The sequence below is a fragment of the Pristiophorus japonicus genome, chromosome 14, assembly GCF_044704955.1.
Source record: "Pristiophorus japonicus isolate sPriJap1 chromosome 14, sPriJap1.hap1, whole genome shotgun sequence".
NCBI lineage: Eukaryota > Metazoa > Chordata > Chondrichthyes > Pristiophoridae > Pristiophorus > Pristiophorus japonicus.
Genome location: NC_091990.1, coordinates 166483060 through 166505711, shown reverse-complemented (window position 1 = coordinate 166505711; position 22652 = coordinate 166483060). Strand labels below are relative to the sequence as shown.

General features: G+C 45.1%; 1 protein-coding gene across 7 annotated transcripts in view; it reads right to left on the bottom strand.

The window, feature by feature from the left end:
* The window catches only part of LOC139280212 (uncharacterized), a 122494-nt gene that overhangs the window by 22720 nt on the left and 77122 nt on the right, over positions 1–22652 (bottom strand). For 2 of the 7 annotated variants that reach the window (XM_070899810.1, XM_070899811.1), the window contains exons 20-21: positions 22306–22375; positions 13408–13573 (exon numbers count right to left, since the gene is read on the bottom strand). In XM_070899810.1, the coding sequence (XP_070755911.1) occupies positions 13408–13573; positions 22306–22375 (236 nt within the window). Of the gene's footprint in view, positions 1–741; positions 6616–10471; positions 10860–13407; positions 13574–22305; positions 22376–22652 lie in introns of those variants that run through there. The other 5 variants (XM_070899814.1, XM_070899815.1, XM_070899812.1 and 2 more) reach the window with 4 other exon arrangements.

Sequence of the window (22652 nt, the reverse complement as noted above, 5' to 3'; positions counted from 1 at the left end):
ATGATGTAAATGAAAAATGGCTTTCACCAATGGTTTGTTAGCAAATTGAATATGGTGATGTACTGAGATATTCAGAGTATGGTATGTGCTGAATTAGCTGGAGTACCTTGATACAGTGCTTTCGTGTTTGTAGGTTTTGGGTGGGGGGGGGGGGGCGGGGGGGAGGTGAAATTGACATTTTCTGCCCTGCTCAGGGCCACTATCCAGTGACTCCTGCTAGAAAGTGGTGTTTTTGTAGACATTTTGGTGCGGACAGCATTAGGCTTCCCTGTAATGTTCTCCACAGCAGGACAACCTGCTGACAGCCTGACACTCACTAGACAAACACATTTAGAATGGCCACGTGAGAAAGATACTGGAGCACATCTGGTGACCTTGGAAACATAAATCAGCAATAGGACATAAGAAATAGGAGCAGGAGTAGGCCATATGGCCCCTTGAGCCTGCTCCACCATTCAATAAGATCATGGCTGATCTGATCATGGACTCAGCTCCATTTTCCTGCCCGTTCCCCATTGGAGAACTGGTTGAGATAATCAAAGAAAATGCTTCTGCCATACTTCTGATAGAAATAACTTCATTGATGAAGTTCTGAAGTGTCACAATCCTCAACTCATTTATTTAATAATATTTTATTTTCATATTGGCACAAGCGCAAACTGTTATGTCTGTAATGTGCTTATGAATGACTCCACGAGGCAATGTGTTGTACTCAAACTGTAGTGACCTTGGTCCTTTGTAACTCCAGAGTGAGGCACAAGCATGGTGGGCAGTCTTTTATACTGGGCCCTGCACACCTATGCAGCTGACCCTCAGGTTTCATAGAAAAAAATATGTGCAGGAGTAGGCCATTCAGCCCTTCGAGCCTGCACCGCCATTCAATAAGATCATGGCTGATCATTCTTTCAGTACCTCTTTCCTCTATACCCATTGATCCCCTTCACCGTAAGAGCCATATCTAACTCCCTCTTGAATATATCCAGTAAACTGGCATCAACAACTCTCTGCGGCAGGGAATTCCACAGGATAACAATTCTCTGAGTGAAGAAGTTTCTCCTCATCTCAGTCCTAAATGGCCTACCCCTTATCCTAAGACCATGTCCCCTAGTTCTGGACTTCCCCAACATCGGGAACATTCTTTCCGCATCTAACCTGTCCAGTCCCATCAGAATCTTATATGTTTCTATGAGATCCCCTCTCATCCTTCTAAACTCCAGTGAATAAAGGCCCAGTTGATCCAGTCTCTCCTCATATGACAGCCCAGCCATCCCTGGAATCAGTTTGGTGAATCTTCGCTCCACTCCCTCAATAGCAAGAACGTCCTTCCTCAGACTAGGAGAGCAAAACTGAACAGAATATTCCAGGTGAGGCCTCACTAAGGCCCTGTACAACTGCAGTAAGACCTCCCTGCTTCTATATTCAAATACCCTAGCAATGAAGGCCAACATACCATTTGCCTTCTTCACCGCCTCCTGTACCTGCGTGCCCACTTTCAGTGACTGATGAACCATGACACCCGGGTCTCGTTGCACCTCCTCTTTTCCTAGTCTGCCTCCATTCAGATAATATTCTGCCTTCGTGTTTTTGCCCCCAAAATGGATAACCTCACATTTATCCACATTATACTGCATCTGCCATGCATTTGCCCACTCACCTAACCTGTCCACAGTACCCTCTGGTGGACAGCCTCTGCCACAGGGGCAGAAAACCCCGGTCTCCACCAGTTGCACCCTCTAGTGGTGCCAGCATAGTATATACACAGTGTAAACCTTATTGATAGTACATCAGCTAACAAGTCTCCATCTTATGCAACCATACAGTGACTACACAGAGAGTATATCTATAGTCTGCATATATAACACAAACGATCTCAGCACAAATTTAACTGGCAGAAAGCAATGTATGGATGTGGCCCTATTTTGCAGCCAACCAATCTGATTAAATAAGACCAAGAAAATAATAAGGAAGGCAAAAATGGAGTAAATGGAAAAAAATTGCAGTTGGTATTAAGAGGCAGAGCAATGGCTCTTATAAATGGATCAAGAAGAGTCACAAACGAGCAAGTAGACCCATTAAACTGTATTAAAATTTGATAACTGTAGAGCATAAGGACATGACAGAAATACAAAATGAATAGTCATGTCCTATGGAGAACGATAATATAACGCTAGAGGGTCACGGAAGACTAGAGATTAGTGAAAGGGATAAACTTACAGCTTAATTTAAACAGGAACAAAATGAAATGGATAAAATAATGGGACTGAAGCCAGATCGGCCCAGATGGCTTCCACCTGAGGATATTAAAGAAAATAAGAAGGAAAAATAAGAAACGGAATAACTTTAGGCAAGTGAGTTTAATAAGAAGGTTCCGAGGATTCATCATCAGGGACAAAACATGGGAACACACGTAGATAAGCCTACAGCTGGAAACGTATTTGATAAGATTCCGCATAAGAGACTGCCAGCAAGAATTAAGGCATGTGAAATTGGAGTTAATCTTGTGGCATAGATAGGAATCTGGTTGGGAGGATGGAGACAGAGTTGGGATAAAAGAGAGATGGATTGATGAGCAGTAAAAAGTGGTTTCCCCCAAGGATTGGTGCTGTGGCTTTTCACTATGTATAAATGGCCTAGATTTGGGAATATAAGAAACTATATCCAAGTTTGCAGATGATTTTAATATAGGTGGTTTAATGAATTGTGAAGAAATCTGAAAACTGCAAAGAATCTAGATAGATTAAACAAGTAGGCATAAAGATAGCAGATTCAGTTTACAACAACAACAACAACTTGTATTTAGATAGCATCTTTAACAAAGTAAAACATTCCAAGACCCTTCACAGGAGTGTTATAAGACAAAAAATTGACACCGAACCACATAAGAAGAAATTACGGCAAATGACCAAAAACTTGATCAAAGAGGTAGGTTTTAAGGAGCATCTTAAAGGAGGATAGAGAGGCGGAGAGGTTTAGGGAGGAAGTTCCAGAGCTTAGGGCCCAGGCTGTTGAAGGCACAGCCATCCTGATGGTTGAGCGATTATAATCAGGAATGCACAAGAGGACAGAATTTGAGGAGCGCAGATATCTCGGGGGAGCGGGGGGGAGGGTGGGGGGGGGAGTTGTGATGACAGAGATAGGGAGGGGACGAGGCCATGGAGGGATTTGTAAACAAGAATGAGAATTTTGAAATCGAGGCGTTGCTTAACCGGGAGCCAATGTAGGTCAGCGAGCACAGGGGGTGATGGATGAACGGGACTTGGTGCGAGTTAGAACACGGGCTGCCGAGTTTTGGATCACCTCTAGTTTACATAGGGTAGAATATGGGAGACCAGCCAGGAGTGCGTTGGAGTAGTCAAGTCTAGAGGTAACAAAGGCACGGATGAGTGTTTCAGCAGCGGATGAGCTGAGGCAGGGGCAGAGACGGGCGATGTTATAGAGGTGGAAATAGGCAATTTTAGTTGTGTGGATATGTGGTCGGAAGCTCATTTCCGGGTCAGATATGACACAAAGGTTGCGAACAGTCTGGTTCAGCCTCAGACAGATGCTAGGGAGAGGGATGGAGTTGGTGGCGGGGACCAAAGATAATGGCTTCAGTCTTCCCAATATTTAATTGGAGAAAATTTCTGCTCATCCAGTACTGGATATTGGACAAGCAGTCTGACAATTTAGAGACCGAGCAGGGGTCGAGAGAAGTGGTGGAGAGGTAGAGCTGGATGTCATCAGCGTACATGCGGAAACTGATGCCATGTTTTCAGATGATGTCGCTAAGGGGAAGCATACAGATGAGATATTGGAGGGGCCAAGGATAGATCCTTGGGAGATACATGAGGTAACGATGCGGGAAGAGAAGTTAGATGATTTTCTGGCTAAGATTAGATAAGAATTGAACCAGGCGAGTGCAGTTCCACCCAGCGGACGACGGTGGCGAGGCGTTGGAGGAGGATGGAGTGGTCAACCGTGTCAAAGGCCATAGACAGGTTGAGAAGGATGAGGAGGGATAGTTTACCTTTGTCACAGTCACAAAGGATGTCATTTGTGACTTTGATGAGAGCTGTTTTGGTACTGTGGCAGGTGCGGAAACCGGATTGAAGGGATTCAAACATGGAGCTCTGGGAAAGATAGGCACTGATTTGGGAGGTGACAACACGTTCAAGTACTTTGGAGAGGAAAGGGAGGTTGGAGTTGGGGCAGTAGCTTGCAAGCACGGTGGGGTCAAGGATTAGTTTTTTGAGGAGAGGAGTAATGACAGCAAATTTAGAGAGGGGGACAGTACATGAGGAGAGAACCGTTCACAATGTCAGCTAACATGGGAGCCAGAAAAGGGAGTTGGGTGGCCAGCAGTTTAGTGGGAATAGGGTCAAGGGAGCAGGAAGTGGGTCTCGTGGACAGGATGAGCTCGGAGAGGTCAAGAGGGGAGATCGGAGAGAAACTGGAGAAAGATGTGAGGTCAGGGCTGGAGCAGGGGGGAACCTCAGAGTAAGTTTGGCCTCGGTGGGCTAGGGGAAGGAAGGGAAGAGGCAGAGGCTGCTGATTGGATGGTCTCAATCTTAGAGATAAAGAAGTCCACGAGTTCCTCACACTTATTGTCGGAGGTGAGGGTGGAGACTGGGGAGAGGGGTTTAAGGAGACTGTTAGCAGTGGAGAATAGTAGCCGGGAGTTACCTTTGCATTCCAGAATGATTCTGGAATAGTGAGCAGTTTTGGCAGACAAGAGTAGGACCCGATAATGCTTTTTGTGGTCCAGCCAGATCTGGCGGTGAATGGCTAAACCAGTTGTCCGCCATATCCGTTCAAGTTTAATGTAACAAAGTTTGAGCGAGTACACTTTGAACCTAACAATGGCATATAGGAGTATCTAAATGGTAAAGCACTATGTGGGCTAGGTGAACAAAGAAATCTCGGCCAAAAACAGAAAATGCTACAAACATTCAGCAGGTCAGGCAGCATCTGTGGAGAGAGAAACATATCGTTTCAGGTCCATGAAACATTCATTCGAACTGATGAAATGTCCTCGACCTCAAACGTTAATTGTTTCTCTATCTCTACTGATTCTGCCTGGGCTGCTGTGTATTTCCAGCATTTTCTGTTTTTGTTTCAAATTTCCAGCATCCACATTATTTTGCTTTTGTTAAAGGGATCTAGGAATCCAGGTACATAAGCCATTAAAAGCAAGTTCACAACTGCAAAACAGCAATCAAAAAGGTTCGTAGTTGCTGGGTTTCATCATAAGAGGTTTAGAATACAGAAGCAACAAAGGGTTGAAGTTGGTAGTACACAGCAGGCTCCTAACGAATTGGCAACCAGGCCTGTGTCTGACTGACCAGCAGAAAATAAAATCGGTGATGATGTATAACGGGCTGCCGATTCACTCTAAGCCTGTGTCACGCTACTAAAGATGACCAATTCCAGAGAGTGCATCAGCCCGCATTTAAAATATTGTGTTCAGCTTTCTGGCCCCACCTCAGGGAGATATACTGTTCTTGGGAAAGTCCAGGATGAAACAGGGATGAAGAGACTGACTTATGATGACAGATTCGGTTAAAATGTGTTATATTCCCTGGAAATAAGCAGGTTTAAAGATGGTCTGATTAAAGTGTTTAAAATAATGAAGAAATTTGACAAGATAGATCGGGAACAACTCTTGCCTCCAGTAGAAGAATCCAGGATAAGGCAAGATAATCTTAGAATTTGAACTAAAGCAGTTAAAACTAAATCCTGGACAAAATTCGCACAAAGGTACATGGAAATGTGGAAAGCACTGCTCCAGAAAGCCATAGATGCAAAGTTAATTGTGGTATTTAAAAGAGAGATAAATAAGTACTTATTTGAGAAGCAACGGTATAAAGGGGTTAAAGTTAAGGATTAAAAAGATACAGCTGACATGGCTAAAGGTTGAGTATACCTTCTCAAGAGACAAATAAGCAAAAGCGCAGAAAGAATCCTTGCTGGAGGTGTGTATGAAAACCAACACAGTGACACTGAAGCATTTACCTTGTGTAACTCAGCCCAGCTTTTCAACTAATTTGTCTCATCTCTTCCTAGACATGCCACGAATGGAACCAAAATTGCATCAACAGTGATCTCTGCTGAGGCAGCAGTAGTGCACTACAATTGGTCTCAGTTTGTTTTCCACTCCTTGGGAGTGAAAAACAAACTAGCCATGGTTCCCACTCCAGATTGCTGCATGAAAGTATATGTGTGTATGACCGTCAGGTGAGAACAGGATCAGGTTCGACTGTGATGCTCTCCACAGTCAAATAGCTTGCTGACACTCACTATTTAGGCTTACACATTAATAATAACCACTTGTGTAAGGTATCAGACAGCTGTAGGTGCCCATACCCAGCAAGAATCAGCATCTTCGAGCAGGAACAGGAAAAGGAATGGCACCAACAGCAGATTCAATCAAGGTCTTCATATCTTCAGAGTTTTGGTCAGTCATTATTTCTCTTCAGGTCTGCCCACACTACCTGTCCATGTCTGACTCATGGTGCACGGATCAGGTGTCAGTCTGTTGACCATGGTTTCGTCTTCTCTGGAGACGGGTTTATCCTGAACAGCTGATATCATTGGCAATGTGACTCTTGGGTTCAAGAGATTCAGAACAGACATTCTCTGAACAATATAGTTAAGGTTAGCAGATTGAAAGAAATGAATTAGGGGTAAGAATGAATTTACATTTTTATACAGCACCCTATCACAACTTCAAACTTTTCATAACCAAGTAATTACTTTTGAGGTAGCATTGTTGCTTTGTAGGCAATAAGAATTCCATTTTTCACAGAGCAAGTCCCATAAATACCAAATCTATTGTTAATGGTGTTGGTTGAGGTGGAATGCTGGCTGGGACACCAGAAGAATTCCCTGCTCTTCTTGAGATAGTACCATGGGAGCTTTTACATCCATTTGAACCACTGGAACAAGCAAATGGGGTCTTGTGTTTTTTTTATTCGTTCATGGGATGTGGACATTGTTGCCAAGGCCAGCATTTATTGTCCATCCCTAATTGCCCTTGAGAAGGTGGTGATGAGCCACTTTCTTGAACCGCTGCAGTCCGTGTGGTGAAGGTGCTCCCACAGTGCTGTTAGAGAGCAAGTTCCAAGATTTTGACCTAGTGACGGTGAAGGAACGGCGATATACTTCCAAATCTGGATGGTGTGTGACTTGGAGCGGAATGTGGAGGTGGTGGTGTTCCCATGCACCTGCTGCCCTTGTCCTTCTAGGTGGTAGAGGTCACAGGTTTGGGAGGTGCTGCTGAAGAAGCCTTGGTGCGTTGCTGCAGTGCATCTTGTAGATGGTACACACTGCAGCCACGGTACGCCGGTGGTGGAGGGAGTGAGACACTCGCCACAGAATACCCAGCCTCTGACCTGCTCTTGTAGCCACAGTATTTATGTGGCTGGTCCAGTTAAGTTTCTGATCAATGGTGACCCCCCAGGATGTTGATGGTGGGGGATTCGACGATGGTAATGCCTTTTGAATGTCAAGGGGCAGTGGTTAGACTCTCGCTTGTTGGGGATGGTCATTATCTGGCACTTGTGTGGTGCAAATGTTACTTGTCACTTATCAGCCCAAGCCTGAATGTTGTCCAAGTCTTGCTGCATGCGGGCACGGACTGCTCCATTATCTGAGGAGTTGTGAATGGAACTGAACACTGTGCAATCATCAGTGAACATCCTCATTTCTGATCTTATGATGGACAGAAGGTCATTGATAAAGCAGCTGAAGATGGTTGGGCCTAGGACACTGCCCTGAGGAACTCCTGCAGCGATGTCCTGGGGCTGTGATGATTGACCTCCAACCACCACAAGCCATCTTCCTTTATGTCAGATATGACTCCAGCCAGTGGAGCGTTTTCCCCGATTCCCATTGACTTCAGTTTTACTCGGGCTCCTTGATACCACACTCGGTCAAATGCTTCCTTGATGTCAAGGGTAGTTACTTTCACCTCACTCTGGAATTCAGCTCTTTTGTCCATGTTTGGACCAAGGCTGTAACGAGGTCTGGAGCCAAGTGTCCTGGCGGAATCCAAACTGGTAATTGGCTGGATTGGCTTTGTCCTGCTTTTTGTGGACAGCACATACCTGGGCAGTTTCCCACATTGTCGGGTAGATGCCAGTGTTGTAGCTGTACTGGAACAGCTTGGCTAGAGGCGCGACTAGTTCTGGAGCACGAGGATTCAGCACAACAACCGGGATGTTGTCGGGGCCCTTAATCTTTGCTGTATCCAGTGCGCTCAGCTATTTCTTGATATCACGTGGAGTGAATCGATTGGCTGAAGACTGGCTTCTGTGATGGTGGGGACCTCAGGAGGATGCTGATATCGATCATCCACTCAGCACTTTTGGCTGAAGATGGTTGCAAATGCTTCAGCCTCGTCTTTTTCACTCATGTGCTAGGCTCCGCCATCATTGAGGATGGGGATATTGATGGACCCTCCTCCTCCCGTTAGATGTTTAATTGTCCACCTCCATTCATGACTGGATGTGGCGGGACTGCAGAGCTTCGATCTGATCCATTGATTGTGGGATCGTTTAGGCTTGTCAATGGCATACTCCTTCAGCTTCCCCAGGTTGGCATCTCATTTTTAGGTACACCTGCTGTTGCTCCCAGCATGCTCTTCTACAATCCTCATTGAACCAGGGTTGGTCCCCTGGCTTGATGGTAATGGTAGAGTGAGGGATATGCTGGGCCATGAGGTTGCAGATTGTGGTGGAATACAATTCTGCTTCTGCTGATGGCCCACAGCGCCTCGTGGATGCCTAGTTTTGAGCTGCTAGATCTGTTCTGAATCTATCCCATTTAGAACGGTGGTAGTGCCACACAACACGATGGATGGTGTCCTCAATGTGAAGACAGGACTGTGTCTCCATAAGGACTGTGCAGTGGTCACTGCTACCAATGCTAACATGGACAGATGCATCTGCGACAGGTAGATTGGTGAGGACGAGGTCAAGTAGGTTTTTCTCTCATGTTGGTTCTCTCACCACCTGCCACAGGCCCAGTCTGGCAACTATGTCCTTCATTACTCGGCCAGCTTGGTCAATAGTGGTGCTACTGAACCACTCTTGGTGATGGACATTGAAGTCCCCCACCTAGAGTACATTCTGTGCCCTTGCTACTCTCAGTGCTTCTACCAAGTGGTGTTCAACATGGAGGAGTACTGATTCATCAGCTGAGGGAGGGCGGTAGCTGGTAATTAGCAGGGGGTTTCCTAGCCAATGCTTGACCTGAGCCATGAAACTTCATGGGGTTCGGAGTCAATGTTGAGGACTCCCAGGGCCAATCCTCCCTCCTGTATACCACTACCCCTGGTGGGTCTGTCCTGCCAGTGGGACAAGGCATACCCAGGGATGGTGATGGAGGAGTCTGAGACATTGGCTGAAAGGTATGATTCTGTGAGTCTGACAATGTCAGGCTGTTGCTTGACTAGTCTGTGGGACAGCTCTCCCAATTTTGGCACGTCCCCAGATGTTGGTGAGGAGGACTTTGCTGGGTCGATTGGGTTGGGTCTGCCGTTGTCGTGTCCGTAGCTGGTGCCGAGGTCGATGACAGATGGTCCTTCCAGTTTTATTCTTATTGTTTCTCGTCGTGGTTTATTACAACTGAGTGTCTCGCTAGGCCATTTCAAAGGGTAGTTAAGAATCAACCACATTGCTGTGGGTCTGGAGTCACATATCGGCCAGACCGGGTAAGGACGGCAGATTTCCTTCCCTAAAGGTCATTAGTGAACCAGATGGGTTTTTACGATAGCTCAATGGTCACCATTACTGATACTAGCTTTTTATTCCAGATTCATTTAATTAACTGAATGTAAATTCCCCAGCTGCCGATTGTGATTTGAACTCACGTCTCTGGATCATTAGTCCAGGCCTATGGATTACAAGTCCAGTAACATTAGCACTATGCTACCATTTCCAACGGAAGCATTAACTTAATCATCTAAAAGACGTCACCTCCAACTATGCAGCACTTTCTCAGTATTGTACAGAAGTGTCACCCTAGATTGTGTGCTTAAATCCTGCAGTGGTGCTTGAAACCACAACCTTCTGAATCAAAGAGTGCTCCCAACCAAACCAAGAGGCAGCATATGGCAGTGTTATGCATAGGCTAATGCAGAGACTGGAGTGCTTCTCATGTCATGTGAGAAGTTCATGGATTTTTTCAACACGGCTGCTCAGTTTCCTGAAGACAATAGAAATAAAAATCGTGAGAGATGTAAAATGGGCTGCTGGTTCGCAATCACCCATTTTACATGATTTGTACAAAGTCAAATTTTCCCCCTTAACCTTTCCTCATAACTGAAATTCCTGATATCTGGAATCATCTTCATCGTTCCTCCCTGTTCCCTCTCAAGGGCAATGAAACTTTGTGGACAGCACTCACTGTACACAGTCACCCTGATGGGACCTGACCAGCATCTTATCCAGCAACTGTTGTGTATAGAAGAACTCCACGAAGCTGAGTACTGTGAGCTAAACTGAGTGTGACCGTAGTCTTCTTTATTACAACTCCAGAGTGCCTAAACAACATGGCAGCCAACCTTTTATACTGGCAGGTGACCATTAGGACTCCAACAGTTGCGCCCTCTGGTGGCAAGTATTACATAGTTACATACATAACAGGAACAATACAACCGTTTCTGATTTTTTTACTCTATTCCTTTATTGCTAATCAGCAGTGCTGTATGAAGGATACGGTGATGCTGCCCAGAGGAGGAACGCTGATAACTGATGGTGCCTGTGTTAGGCGGAAGAAGCCTGTTGATCCTGATGGATGAAAGTACAAACGAGCCTTTGGCGTAAATACCTGCCCGATTCTCATTGGCATAAAAAGTGCTGGGAAACAGATTTCATCGACTGGGAAGAAAGAGAAAGAAATGAATAAGCGAACATATGCATTTTTGTAATGTGCTTTTTTTGGCCAATTTTCTCTCCTCTTCTGAAACCATCCTGTTAGGATACAGTTCTAATAGCACCAGTTGCCTTCTGGTACTTTGTTATTTGTGATCCAGCATGAGTGACAGCAAGCTATTAGATCATCGGAGTCATCACAATCCATCCAGTTCCAGTTATCGGCTAATGTCTATACACATGCACTTTCCAGCAGGGATCAATGGCTAGTGATTAGGAGCAGAAACCCAACTGTTCTTGGCGGAAACCAGCTAATGGCACAGACCAGATATCAAACCTGGGACCTTCATGCCTGAATGGCCCGGACTTTTATTTATTATTAAGATGCACCTTTTGTCTTCAAGATGATGATGTTTCATTTGCATCATTGTGTGTTTGCAAGTTACCAAACAACAGTGTCTCCTACATTACAACAGTGACTGCACTCCAAAAGTCATCATCATCATCATCATAGGCAGTCCCTCGGAATTGAAGAAGACTTGCTTCCACTCTTAGCATGAGTTCTTCGGTGGCTGTACAGTCCAATACGGGAACCACAGTCCCTGTCACAGGTGGGACAGACAGTAGTTGAAGGAAAGGGTGGGTGAGACTGGTTTGCCGCACGCTCTTTCCGCTGCCTGCGCTTGATTTCTGAATGCTCTTGGCGTAAAGCACTTGGAGACGTCCAGTGATCGTGAAAGGCACTATATAAATCCAAGTTTTTTCTTGTCTTTCAAACATGGTTTGCAGTATATTTTCTTGTATTTCTCCTCTCCTTAAAGCTCCTTGTTCCCTGCTGAGGAGAGGACCGTGGCTCACTCAGAAGCACCAGTACAGTGCTACAGCGGGGACACTAGAGGTATGTGAGTGAAGGCGACTTTCCCTCCTTCAGGGACTGTGTCTGGCCTTCATCTGACCATGATATGGGTGAATTGGAGAGCTTGCCAAGTGGGAAATGATATGAGTGAGCCTGTGACCAGCTGCACAGGAGTCGTTCTTAATGATTAGGGAGCTCCTGCAAACTTCAAGTTTTTTATTAATTTTTATCAACCACCCTCCCTCCTCTGGTCCCCTGGCATCAGTCAGGAAAGCACCCCTTCATCCGAGGAGGCAGGCTTCCCCCTGCACAGGTGAAGCTCAGTGGAAGATTACTCAATTTTGTTTTTGCAAAGACCAACTTTGTCAGTAGTGACTTGTTCAAGGGTCACTCTTACAGAACTACGATAAACCAACACCATTCTATTCATATCTTAAACATGATATTTCTTTCTCTCTCTTCTGCCTCCTCTAAAATCCTATCTACAGCATCATCTGAGAGCTGGGACACTGTGAATTAAAGCCCAGAGACACGTGAATTACAGGGCTGCTGAAGCTGCAAGTAATGAGGGGGTGACTGGTTCTAGGGAAGCCTCAGTGTGAAATTCTGTCGGGTTTGGCATTTGACAATCTGCAAAAGCTGACCAACAGCTTAAAAAAAAACTGACCAAAACATAACCGACGACACAAACAGCCCTAAATATAGGCATTGGACATGTGAGCTTCAAATTGTATGAACCAGGGTGTGGGCTGGGTTCTGGCAGTGGAGCAGTAATTTGGAGCAGATCCCAATCTGCTCGGTTGACTGACATATTGTGCTCCAGGAGTGGGTGGGAACCTCTTCTCGCTGCCCTCATTGCATTGCACAGCTAGTTTAGGAGTGTGTCGAGGAGTGTTCCTGGGAATTCAACCTGAAGCTCTGTAGTAGGACCAGCCGGACATACGTCTGCCAAGAGCAGGCTTGGGCCCTGTTCTGGGGCTCGGGAACGGCCAAGAATTATTAGTGCAACAATAATCCACCCCGAGAAATTGATTACTGTAACAGTGGTCTTACCGTTCCTCTGGAACCTACATAAAAATATATTGCACCTTTATATTCAGTAACATTCGGGACTTGGGTTGTCTTATCAGATCCACAGGGTGCCACTCTGCCTTCAGGCTGCCTCAGCTGTGGATGCCTGCCCCTATTAGGTAAATGACCTTATCCCTGAGATTAGGGACGCAGTCAGTGAGGGAGTTCCCCCTTCTCATTATCAGCTCTGTTGGCTCCCATCTGCTGCTGCTCTAGCAGGGGGGGCATGGGGGGGGTTGAATGTCACTGCACTTTGGGTTGGAATTCCTGCTCTCAAGAATTCAATCCTTTAGGAGCTGGGTGCAGTGCTGAGAAAGAGGGAGGCAAAAGCTGGGATTAATATTGAGGGATGGAGACAAGAGCAGTGCTCAACAACAGAGTCAGGGGTGGCATTCATTTTCTTCCACAAATACAGACACTGCCCTGAAAACACCGACTGTCCCTGTGAAGCATGGATAATTGGCATGTCTGTTAATATCAAGTTTTGGACTCAAGGCTCCAGCAGAGACTCAGCTTTCTAATGTTGCAATTACCAAGCTGTGTGTGTTTGAAATCTACACAGACCTGTATCCCAGTATGTTTGACCGTATTTTAATTTATGCAAATTGTCTTAACCAGAACACAAACCTTTGCTTCTGCTGTCACTTCCTCTGTTGTCCGAACACAAGTGAAGCCTCTTCTGGACTGCAAGCTGCTTCTCCAGGTTCCTGCTAGTCTCAGACTGAAGCTTCTCAATCGCACACTGTTTACTTCTCCACATGTTTTCCTCCAGTACTTTCATTCTCTCCCAAACCTAAAACGCAAGACCACACTCCTCACTTTTAGGGACTGGGTAGTGCAGTGTGTTATACCTTGTCTTTCACTGCAGAGACATCTCCCATACCTCGGGAGCCTTTTATCAATCAGAGCAGACATTGACGACGAGATTCAACACCGCCTCCAGTGCGCCAGTGCAGCCTTCGGCCGCCTGAGGAAAAGAGTGTTCGAAGACCAGGCCCTCAAATCTGCCACCAAGCTCATGATCTACAAGGCTGTAGTAATATCCGCCCTCCTGTATGGCTCAGAGACATGGCCCATGTACAGCAGACACCTCAAATCACTGGAGAACTACCACCAACGACGTCTCCGCAAGATCCTACAAATCCCCTGGGAGGACAGATGCACCAACATTAGCGTCCTCGACCAGGCCAACATCCCCAGCATTGAAGCACTGACCACACTCGATCAGCTCCGCTGGGCAGGCCACATTGTTCGCATGCCAGACACGAGACTCCCAAAACAAGTACTCTACTCGGAACTCATCCACGGCAAACGACCCAAAGGTGGACAGAGGAAACGTTACAAGGACACCCTCAAAGCCTCCTTGATAAATTGCGACATCCCCACTGACACCTGGGAGTCCCTGGCCAAAGACCCGCCCTAAGTGGAGGAAGTGCATCCGGGAGGGCGCTGAGCACCTCGAGTCTCATCGCCGAGAGCATGCAGAAATCAAGCGCAGGCAGCGGAACGAGCGTGCGGCAAACCTGTCCCACCCACCCTTTCCTTCATTGACGACAAGGTCCAACACCGCCTTCAGTGTGCCAGTGCAGCCTTCGGTCGCCTGAGGAAGAGAGTGTTTGAAGACCAGGACCTCAAACCCAGCACCAAGCTCATGGTCTACAGAGCAGTAGTGATACCCGCCCTCCTGTGTGCTTCAGAGACATGGACTATGTACAGCAGGCACCTCAAAGCACTGGAGAAGTACCACCAACGCTACCTCCGAAAGATCCTGAAATCCATTGGCAGGATAGGCGCACCAACATCAGTGTTCTCGCTCAGAACAACATCTACAGCATCGAAGCATTGACCACACTCGATCAGCTCCGATGGACAGGCCACATCGTCCGCATGCCCGATATTAGACTTCCAAAACAAGCGCTCTACTCAGAGCTCTGACACGGCAAGCGAGCCCCAGGTGGGCAGAGGAAACTCCTCAAAGCCTCCTTGAAAAAGTGCAACATACCCAGTGACACCTGGGAATCCCTGGCCCAAGACCGCCCAAAATGGAGGAAAAGCATCCGTGAAGATGCTGAACACCTCGAGTCTCTTCGCCAAGAGCAAGCTGAAGCCAAGCATCGACAGCGGAAGATGCATGCGACAACCCAGGCACCCCAACCTCCAGTTCCTCCAACCACGGTCAGCTATGACTGAGACTGTAGGTCCCGCACTGGACTCTTCAGTAATCTGAGGACTCGGCTTTAGAGTGGAAGCAAGTCGTCCTCGACTCCGAGGGACTGCTTAAGAAGAACAAGATGATTGGACAAGGATGAGGGTGAGTGTGAGAGGTGGCTAGCGAGTTGGGGATGTGATAATGTAGATAGAGAGAGATGGGTGGCCAGGGATAGCCTCACCATGGCTACATTTACTTCACTCGATGCTGTACACCCTGGCTGCCACATGATGCGCCAGGTTGGCATCACACCACACCAGCACCATAAAGCATCCCTGCAAGGCGAGTTGGTGTGAGTAAGGATGTACAGGAGTAGGCAGGGAAGGCAGAGTTATGGGGATGTGGCACAGCATAAGCATATGGAGAGAGTCATAGGAGAGCCCGGGTGCAGCCGTGCACCTTTGTGCAGTGTTAGTCAGTGTTTGGCAGAAAGGAAAAGGATGTCGGGTATCTCTGTTAATAAAGGATGAGACCAGTGCAGCACTGCGAAATGATATTGACTCAGAAGATCAACATGTAGAATCAGTTTGGTTGGAGATAAAAAAATAATAAGGGAAATAAGTCATAAGAACATAAGAAATAGGAGCAGGAGTAGGCCATTTGGCCCCCAGAGCCTGCTCCACCATTCAATAAGACCATGGCTGATCTGATCATGGACTCAGCTCCACTTCCCTGCCCGCTCCCCATAACCCTTTATTCCCTTATCGCTCAAAAATCTGTCTATCTCCGCCTTAAATATATTCAATGACTCAGCCTCCACAGCTCTCTGAGGCAGCGAACTCCACAGATTTACAACCCTCTGAGAGAAGAAATTCCTCCTCATCTCAGGTTTTAAATGGGCGGCCCCTTATTCTGAGACTATGGGCTAGAAATTGATCAGCCTACCGCCGTGTTTCTCGGTGGTATTTTCTTGTTTTGGGCGGTCTTTCATTTGTTGGGAATTTCATCAGGGCCATACGCCGGCGGTTTCGGAATATCGTTGGGAAAACCGCTCCCGCCCGAGTTTGGTGGGAGTGGTGATCTGTACTTCTGCAAAAAAAAAAGCGCCCATTCGGAGCAGCCTTTCGATGGACGGTAGGTGTGAAACTCTGCAAAAAAAGGTAAGTGAATGGTTTTTTAAAAATTATTTTGCAGCGATTCAGTTAAGAAGGCTCCTTTGAATGTTTTCCGATGTTTTATTTTTTGAAAAAATATTTTTTGTGTTTCCCTCCCCTCCCTCGTCCGACTCTAGCCTTGGACCCTCCGAGAGGACTGCTGAGAATCCACGTGCAACGCCCATTTTTCCTGCCAGGCGTTAATTTTCTGCCGGCATTAATTGCAGGATCTTAGTGGTTTTTTGGGCAATAAATGGGCGGTTGCGGCCTTTGATCAATTTCTAGCCCGATGCCCCCTAATTTTTGTCTCCCCTATGAGTGGAAATATCCTCTCTGCATCCACCTTGTCAAGCCCCTTCATTATCTTATACGTTTCAATAAGATCACCTCTCATTCTTCTGAACTTCAATGAGTTTCAGCCCAAACAACTCAACCAATCTTCATAAGTCAACCCATTCAGCTGGAATCAACCTAGTGAACCTTCTCTGAACAGCCTCCAATGCAAGTATATCCTTCCTTAAATACAGAGACCAAAACTATACGCAGTACTCCAGGTGTGGCCTCACCAATACCCTGTACAGTTGTAGCAGGATGTCTCTGCTTTTATACTCCATCCCCTTTGCAATAAAGGCCAACATTCCATTTGCCTTCCTGATCACTTGCTGTACCTGCATGCTAACATTTTGTGTTTCATATCAAAAATCCCCCAGATTCCTCTGTACTTCAGCATTTTGTATTCTCTATCACCATTCAAATAATAATTTGCTTTTTTATTTTTCCTACCAAAGTGGATAACCTCACATTTTCCCACATTATACTCCATCTGCCAAATTTTTGTCCACTCATTTAGCCTGTCTATATCCTTTTGCAGATTTTTTGTGTCCTCCTCACAATTTGCTTTCCCACTAATCTTTGTATCATCAGCAAATTTGGTTATGTTACACTCAGTCCCTTCATCCAAGTCATTAATATAGATTGTAAATAGTTGAGGCCCCAGCACCGATCCCTGCGGCAAACCCACTAGTTACTGTTTGCCAACCGGAAAATGACCCATTTATCCCGACTTTCTGTTTTCAGTTAGTTAGCCAATCCTCTATCCATGCTAATATATTACCCCCAACCCTGTGAACTTTTACCTTGTGCAGTAACCTTTTATGTGGCACCTTATCGAATGCGTTCTAGAAATCCAAATACACCACATCCAGTGGTTCCCCTTTATCCACCCTGCTCGTTACATCCTCAACGAACTCCAGCAAATTTGTCAAACATGATTTCCCTTTCATAAAACCATGCTGACACTGCTTGATTGAATTATGCTTTTCCAAATGTCCTGCTACTGCTTCGTTAATAATGGACTCCAGCATTTTCCCAACGACAGATGTTAGGCTAACTGGTCTATAGTTTCCTGCTTTCCGTCTCCCTCATTTTTTAAATAGGAGCGTTACATTTGCAGTTTTCCAATCCGCTGGGACCTCCCCAGAATCCAGGGAATTTTGGTAGATTACAACCAATGCATTCACTATCTCTGCAGCCACTTCTTTTAATATCCTAGGATGTAGGCCATCAGGTCCAGGGGACTTGTCCGCTTTTAGTCCCATTATTTTACCGAGTACTACTTCTTTAGAGATAGTGATTGTATTAAGTTCCTCCCTCCCTATAGCCCCTTGATTATCCCCTATTGGGATGTTTTTAGTGTCTTCTACCATGAAGACTGATACTAAATATTTGTTCAATGTCTCTGCAGTTTCCCTGTTCCCCATTATTAATTCCTCTTGGGGACCAACATATACTTTAGCCACACTTTTCCTTTTTATGTACCTGTAGAAATTCTTATTATCTGTTTTTATATTTCGTGCTAGTTTACTTTCATAATCTATCTTCCTTCTCTTTATTATTTTTTTAGTCGTTCTTTGCTGGCTTTTAAAAGTTTCCCAATCCTCTGGCCTCCTACTTGACTTGGCCACATTGTATGCCCTTGTTTTCAATTTGATACCATCCCTTATTTCTTTAGTTAGGCACGGATGATTATCCCTTCTCTTACAGTCTTTCCTTCTCAATGGGATATATTTTTGTTGCGAGTTATGAAATATCTCCTTAAATGTCTGCCATTGCTCATCAACTGTCCCATACTTTAATCTATTTCCCCAGTCTGCTTTAGCCAACTCTGCCTTCATACCTTTGAGATCCAACTTTCTCACCCTCCAACTGAATTTGTTATGGTCACTAATTCCTAGAGGATCTGGTGGGAGTAGTCTATAGGCCCCCTAACAGTAGCTACACTGTAGGACAGAGTATAAATCAAGAAATAATGAAGGCTTATATGAAAGGTACATCAATAACCATGGGCGATTTTAATCTTCATATAGATTGGACAAATCAAATTGGCAAAGGGAGCCTTGAGGACGAGTTCATAGAGTGTATTCGGGATGGTTTCTTAGAATAATACATTGTGGAACCAACCAGGGAGCAGGCTATTTTAGAACTGGTATTGTGTCATGAGATAATCATTTTATAGTAAAGGATCCTCTAGGGAAGAGTGATCATAGCATTTTAGAATTTCAAATTCCGTTTGAAAGTAAGAAACTTGGGTCTCAAACTAGTATCCTGAACTAAAATAAAGGCAATTACAAAGGAATGAAGACAGAGATGAAAAAAGTGGACTGAGAAAATAGATTAAAGGGTAAGACGGTAGATAAGCAGTGACAGAATTTAAGGAGATATTTAATAACTCTCAGCAAAAATATATTCCAGTGAGAAAGGATGAACCATCCATGGCTAACTAAGGAAGTTAAGGATGGTATCAAATTGAGAACAAAGGCACACAATGTTGCGACGATTAGTGTTAGGCCAGAGGATTGGGAAATCTTTAGAGCCCAGCAAAGGACAACTAAAAAAATAATAAAAAGAGAGAAGATAGATTATGAAAGTAAACTAGCAAGAAATATAAAAATAGACAGTAAAAGCTTCTACATTTATATAAAAAGGAAGACAGTAGCTAAAGTAATCGTTGGTCCTTTAGAGGATGAGACTGAGGAATTAATAATGGAAAACAGGGAAATGGGAGAGACTTTGAATAAATATTTTGTATCGATCATCATGGTAGAAGAGACTAAAAGCATCCCAATAATAATAATCAGGGGGTTGAAAGGGAAATCATGTTTGACAAATTTGCTAGAGTTCTTTGAGGATGTAACAAGCAGGGTGGATAAAGGGGAACCAGTAGATGTAGTGTATATAAAGTTACAGAAGGCATTCAATAAGGTGCCACATAAAATGTTACTGCACAAGGTAACAACTCACGGGGTTGAGGGTAATATATTAGCATGGATAGAGGATTGGCTAACTAACAGAAAACAGAGAGTCGGGATAAATGACTAATTTTCAAGTTGGCAAACTGTAACTAGTGGGGTGCCACAGGGATCAGTGCTGGGGCCTCAACTATTTACAATCTATATTAATGACTTGGATGAAGGGACCGAGTGTAATGTAGCCAAATTTGCTGATGATACAAAGAGAGATAGGAATGCAAGTTATGAAGAGGACACAAAGAATAGACAGGTTAAGTGAGTGGGCAAAAATGTGGCAGATGGAGTATAATGTGGGAAAATGTGAGGTTATCCACTTTGGTAGGAAGAATAAAAAAGCAAATTATTATTTAAATGGAGAGAGACTACAAAATGCTGCGGTACAGTGGGATTTGGGGGTCCTTGTACATGAAACACAAAAAGTTAGCATGCAGGTACAGCAAGTAATTAGGAAGGCAAATGGAATGTTGGCCTTTATTGCAAGGGGGATGGAGTATAAAAGCAGAGAAGTAGGGAAATCTTGCTACAAATGATGAGACCACATCTAGAGTACTGTGTACAGTTTTGGTCTCCTTATTTAAGGAGGGAGATAGTAGCATTGGAAGCAATTCAGAGAAGGTTCATTAGGGTGATTCCTGAGATGAAGGGGTTATCTTACGAAGAAAGATTGAGCAGGTTGTACCTATACTCATTGGATTTTGGAAGAATGCGAGGTGATCTTATTGAAACGTATAAGATTCTGAGGGGGCTGGACAGGGTAAATGCAGAGAGGATGTTTCCCCTTGTGGGGGAATCTAGAACTAGAGGGCATAGTTTCAGAATAAGGGATCGTACATTTAAAATGGAGATGAGGAGAAATTTCTTCTCTCAGAGGGTGGTGAATCTTTGGAATTCTCCATCCCAGAGAGCTATGGAGGCTGGGTCATTGAATATATTTAAGGTGGAGATAGACAGATTTTTGAACGATAGGGGAGTCAAGGGTTATGGGGAGCGGGCAGGGAAGTGGAATTGAGGCAGCGATCAGATTAACCATGATCGTATTAAATGGCGGAGCAGGCTCAAGAGGCCAAATGGCCTACTCCTGCTCCTATTTCTTATGTTCTTATGTTTGCAGTACCTCAATGCTGTAGAACACTGACGGCACAGTTGTCAAACTAAATTTGCGCAAGATCCCTTTAAAGAAACCGGCTGGTGACGCAACACCAAATAACGTCATCGGACCCACTTTTAAAAAAAATTGGCTGAGAATCTTGCAGGGCAGGCTTCAGCAGAGCGGGCTGCAACTAGCAGGGTTCCAATCAGCACCCCAAATCGCTCGCCTCTCTCCCGACCCGTGAGAAAAAAATCGCAGCCAAGGTGTGTGAAATGGAAAAATGTTACAAGGTGTTGGGTCAGATTGGAGGCAGCTTTAGAACAAAACTTAATCAAAAAAACTTTCTGTCTGTATTTCTTTCTCTGTTGGCTGATTGCTGTTATGTACCATTACTGTTGCTGAGCAGGCAACCCTGCGACCATACTCCACCTCTCTTTAACTATGCAAAGGAGCAGGGCCATTTTACTAGCTGTTTTCCCCTTCTAACAGCATTTGGGAGGTCATCATGGGTGAGAAAGTACCCAGGTGTAATGGCAGTGTAATTCTAAGACAGAAGGACCAAGAAAACCTCTAATTAAATCTCCGTACTGTGTGACTCAGTCAGGAATTCAATTTTTCTTTCCTCCTGCAATCCACAGGCTTTACAACCCAATCATTGCCTCACATGATCGCTACCTTTGGATTTACTTTTTGTCTTTTCTACTATTAGAAACACAGAAACATAGAAATTTACAGCACAGAAGGAGGCCATTTCGGCCCATCGTGTCCACGCCGGCCGACAAAGAGCCATATGGCCCTTGGTCAGCAGCCCTAAAGGTTACATATAAATCGATGAACAATGATGGAAAGGCAAAGAGCACCCAGCCCAAGCAATCCGCCTCACACAACTGCGACATCCCTTATACTGAAACATTCTACACTCCACCCAACCGGAGCCATTTGATCTCCTGGGAGAGGCAAAAACCAGATAAAAACCCAGGCCAATTTAGGGAGAAAACATCTGGGAAAATTCCTCTCCGACCCATCCAGGCGATCGAAACTAGTCGAGGAGATCACCCTGGCCGTATTCTATTCCCTGCAGTACTTACCATTATATCTGCTCCATCCAACAAAAGGTCATCCAGTCAAATCCCAATTACCAGCTCTACCTGCAGGTTACTGCACTTTAAGTGCCCATCCAACCATCTCTTAAAAATGGTAAGGGTTTCTGCATCCACCACTCTTCCAGGCAGCGAGTTCCAGATCCCCACAACCCTCTGTGTAAAGAAGCCCCCCCTCATATCCCCTCTAAACCTTCCAACAACCACCTTAAAACTATGACCCTCCAATGGAAATAGACCCTTACTATCCACTATGTCCAGGCCCCTAATATTTTGTACACCTCAAAGAAGTCTCCTCTCAATCTCCTCTGTTCCAATGAGAACAAACCCAGCCTATCCAATCAGTCCTCATAACTAAGATTCTCCATTCCAGGCAGCATCCAAAGAGGACTGGAAAATGATGGTCAAGGCCTCTGCTATTTCCTCTTTTACTTCGCTCAACAGCCTGGGATGCATTTCATCTGGGCCTGGGGACTTATCTACTTTCAAAGCTGCTAAATCCCTTAATACTTCCTCTCTCACTATATTTATTTCATCCAGAATATCACACTCCTCCTCGATAGCAGTATCTGCATTACCCCTTTCCTTTGTGAAAACAGATGCAAAGTGTTCATTGGTGGCGTCCTGCACTGTGGGCCCTCACCTTGCATTCTCAATTTTTTTTTAAATCGTAAAGTCAAATAAAGTAAATGGTTTAAATTAATGTTCTTGACTCCCCACTTACATCCTGTGGAAGCTTCCTTTTCAGCAGCAGGCCCTCACTCACACTCATCTTCTGTTGTGTTGCAGTAGCACTGTGGGGAAAAAGACACAGAGATCTACAATGAGACAGACAAATACGTTAGGTGAGATGAACAACCAGAGCTAAGTCCTTCCACAGTCAAAGCAATGGGGGAGGGGAGGGATCAGTGAACCATGAGAATGTGCGTGCATGACTTCAGTGGACCTCCTGACAGATTAACAAGACAGGTTTACAGATGAGACATTTGGGCTGTAAAATACTTGTGAGCAGCATGCTGGATAGCTTGGTTGATAACTGCAGTGCCCAGTGTGTTCGTGTCCTCGGAAGAC